Consider the following 3861-nt stretch of genomic DNA (forward strand, 5'->3'; position numbering starts at 1 on the left):
CCCACCGTTTTTTCCAGGATCCTTTTCAGCTCCCGGTTGGACACTTCTGTATGTCCACTTGTTTGGGGGTGATAGAGTGTGGCAACCTTGTGCTTTACCCCATATCTCAGGAGGAGGGTTTCTAATGGTCTGTTGCAAAAATGACTTCTTCCATCACTGATAAGTGCCCTGGGAACTCCAAATCGACTAAAGATATTTTTTCTTAGGAAGTTCAAAACCACCTTGTTGTCATTTATAGGAGTTGCAATGGCTTCCACCCATTTGGACACATAGTCCACTGCCACCAGAATGTAGCTGTTTGAGTATGAGGTTGGGAATGGTCCCATAAAGTCAATCCCCCATACATCAAACAACTCAAGTTCCAAGATAAATTGCTGTGGCATCTCATTTTTCTTGGGCAAATTTCCAGCCCGCTGACACTCATTACACTTCTTCACTAGCTCTCTTGCATCTTTGAAGATGGTGGGCCAAAAGAATCTGCACTGCAAGACTTTTGCTGTGGTTCTTTCTCCTCCAAAATGGCCTCCATAACAAGAACCATGACTTTTCCATAGAACTTCCCTTCCTTCCTCCTCTGAAATACATCTTCTGAGCAATCCATCTGGACATTTTTTGAATAAGTATGGCTCATCCCAAATGAAATATTTTACATCATTGATGAGTTTTCTCTTTTGATGCTTGTTGATCATTGAAGGAAACTCCCCAATTGCCTTAAAATTAGCAATGTCTGCGAACCAGGGTGCCTTATGAACCAGCATTAATTGCTCATCAGGGAAGAATTCATTGACACTTGATTTGTGGGTGCTACCTTCTTCACAGGAGATTCTGGATAAATGATTTGCTACTTTGTTCTCCACTCCCTTCTTGTCTTTAATCTCAATGTTAAATTCCTGCAATAGCGAAATCCACCTTATCAGTCTTGGTTTTGACTCTTGTTTTGCAAGTAGATATTTTAGTGCTGCATGATCAGTAAAAACAATCACTTTAGATCCAATGAGATAAGATCTAAAATTGTCAAATGCAAACACTATTGCCAGTAGCTCTTTCTTGGTAGTGGTATAATTCCTTTGAGTTTCATTCAAAACCTTGCTGGCATAATATATAACATGCACTAAATTGCCCTTCTTCTGTCCAAGCACTGCCCCAACAGCCAGGTCTGATGCATCACACATAATTTCAAAAGGCAAATTCTAATCAGGTGGGGGCAATGATAGGTGCTGAGAAAAGCTCTCTCTTCAGTGTTTCAAATGCTAGTGTGCATTTTTGATCAAATACAAAAGGTGTATCAGAGACTAATAGGTTGCTCAAAGACTTTACAATTTTGGAAAAATCTCTGATAAACCTTCTGTAGAAACCAGCATGGCCTGAAAAACTCCTAATTGCCTTGACATTACTAGGTGGAGGTAATTTCTCAATTAATTCCACCTTAGCTTTGTCTACTTCTATGCCTTTTTCAGAAATTTTATGGCCAAGGAAAATCCCTTCTGTTACCATGAAATGGCATTTTTCCCAATTTAGAACTAGGTTTGTCTCTTGGCACCTTTTTAATATTAAGGCAAGATGATTAAGGCAATTGGGAAAGGAATCTCCAAAAACTGAGAAATAGTCCATGAAGACTTCAATGAATTTTTCAATCATGTCTGAGAAAATAGACAACATGCATCTTTGGAAAGTTGCAGGGGCATTGCACAATCCAAAAGACATGCGCCTGTAAGCAAAAACTCCATATGGACAGGTGAATGATGTCTTTTCTTGATCTCTTGGATCCACCACTATTTGATTATAACCCGAATATCCATTAAGAAAATAATAATATCCATGTCCTGCCAATCTCTCCAGCATCTGGTCCATAAAAGGAAGTGGAAAATGATCCTTTCTAGTTGCCTCATTGAATTTCCTATAGTCAATGCACATCCTCCAGCCTGTTACTGTTCTAGTGGGTATGAGTTTATTCTTCTCATTGGGTACAACTGTGATCCCTTCTTTCTTTGGAATCACATGAACAGGACTCACTCATGGGCTGTCAAAAATGGGATAAATGACTCTTGCTTGCCATAGCTTCATCACTTCTTTTTGGACCACTTCTTTATGACAGGATTCAATCTTCTCTGGGCTTGAATGGAGGACTTGGCATCTTCTTCTAGCAAGATCTTATGCATACATATGGATGAGCTTATCCCTTTTAAGTCAGTAAGGGTCCATCCAATGGCATCTTGGTACCTTTGTAATACCTTGATTAGTTCCTCTTCCTGTTCTGGACTAAGGCCAGAGTTGATGATTACTGGGTAACTTCCATCACTTCCCAAGTATGCATCTTGAGAGTAGGAGGTAGTGCTTTTAGCTCCAGTTTTGGTACTTCTTTCTCCTTTTTCCTCTCCTCCAATGCACTTGGAATAGGCATTGCAGCTGAGTTGGCATCAGCAATCTCAACATTTAACATGGAATCACCCTCTATTAATCCTTCAAGTGCTTCTTCAAAGGTTTCTTGCACCACAGTTTCCACTGCATCTAACCTCATACACTCTCCCAGTGACTCTGGTGGATAGCTCATGGCTTTGAATACATTGAATAACATCCTTTCCTCATGTAGCCTAAGGGTAAGTTCACCTTTTTGGACATCAATGATGGCTCTAGCAGTGGCTAAAAATGGCCTTCCCAGAATTATTGAAGCCTTAGCTTCTTCCTCCATGTCCAATATCACAAAGTCAGCAGGGAAGATGAAGTCTCCTACTTTTACTAGCAAATCTTCTACTACTCCATGAGGGAATTTGAATGACCGATCTGCCAATTGGAGAGCCATTCTTGTTGGTTTGGCTTCCTCAATCTTCATTCTTTTCATCATAGTTAAGGACATCAGATTTATACTAGCTCCCAAATCATACAAGGCTTTTTCAACTGTTATTTCCTCTATGATGCAGGGAATTTGGAAGCTTCCTGGGTCCTTCAATTTTTGGGGTAGCTTGTGTTGGATGATAGCACTACATTCCTCAGTTAAGATTACAGTTTCATCATTCCTCCAGCTTTTCTTCTTGGTCATCAATTCCTTCAGAAACTTAGCATAAAGTGGCATTTGTTCTAGTGCTTCTACAAAGGGAATGTTGATCTGAAGTTTCTTGAAAATCTCCAAAAATTTGGAGAACTGGCTGTCCTTTGCATTCTTCATTAGGCGTTGTGGGTAAGGAGCCTTTGGGACATATGGCTTTAAAGCTTCCTTTTCTTCTGATGAACTAGGAGTAGGTGTTTGTGCTTCTTTCTTGTTAATTGAACTATCCTCCTCTTTCTCTTCTTCAGTGTCCATTGACTTCTCTTCCAATTTTCTTCCACTTCTAAGGGTAATAGCTTTGCATTCCTCTCTTGAAATTGTCTTAGTAGCACTACTGGAACTGTAGCTAGGGGCTTGTTTGGAAAAATACCCAATTTGTGCTTCAAGCTTCTGAGCGGCTGCATCTTGATTTTGCCGATTGGATATTACTTCCTCCTTGAATTTCTTTATGTCTTCAAACTCCTTACAAAGGTTTGCAAGCATAGCTTCCATCCTGGCCATTCTATCCTCATCATGTGGCGCTGATTGGTTGGAAGTGGGGTGTGGAGAGTGGTTGTTATGGTTGTGGTATGGTGGCTGTGAATGAGTGTTTTGTGTGGTATGGTATAGTTTTTGGTTGGAGTTTTGGTGAGTGGAATTGTTGAACTGGATTGGATTGTGTGGTCTGTGGTCTTGGCCTTGGTTTTGTTGGTTCCCCCACCCAAAGTTTGGGTGGTTCTTCCAACCAGAATTATAGGTTTTGGAGTAAGGATCATTAGCTTGCCTAGATGAGTTTCCAAGGTAATTAGCTTCCTCCCAGTTAGCCCCTTCTTCTGTCT

The 3861-nt window shown here is 40.5% G+C and overlaps 1 protein-coding gene across 1 annotated transcript; it reads right to left on the reverse strand.

The window, feature by feature from the left end:
* Positions 2279-3544, reverse strand: LOC107611044. The gene is made up of 2 exons (XM_016313011.1): positions 2652-3544; positions 2279-2591 (listed from the first exon to the last, which is right to left on the reverse strand). Exons 1-2 carry the CDS (start codon positions 3542-3544, stop codon positions 2279-2281), a joined length of 1206 nt encoding a protein of 401 aa, XP_016168497.1.

Source organism: Arachis ipaensis, chromosome B08 (assembly GCF_000816755.2).
Source record: "Arachis ipaensis cultivar K30076 chromosome B08, Araip1.1, whole genome shotgun sequence".
NCBI classification, from domain to species: domain Eukaryota; kingdom Viridiplantae; phylum Streptophyta; class Magnoliopsida; order Fabales; family Fabaceae; genus Arachis; species Arachis ipaensis.

Excerpts from the sequence above, each read along its gene's own strand:
- LOC107611044 (XM_016313011.1), bottom strand. The coding sequence starts at position 3,544 with ATGGCCAGGATGGAAGCTATGCTTGCAAACCTTTGTAAGGAGTTTGAA. Across the intron at positions 2,592-2,651 it reads GCTTCAATAATTCTGGGAAG|GCTACATGAGGAAAGGATGT; the intron begins GCCATTTTTAGC and ends ACTTACCCTTAG.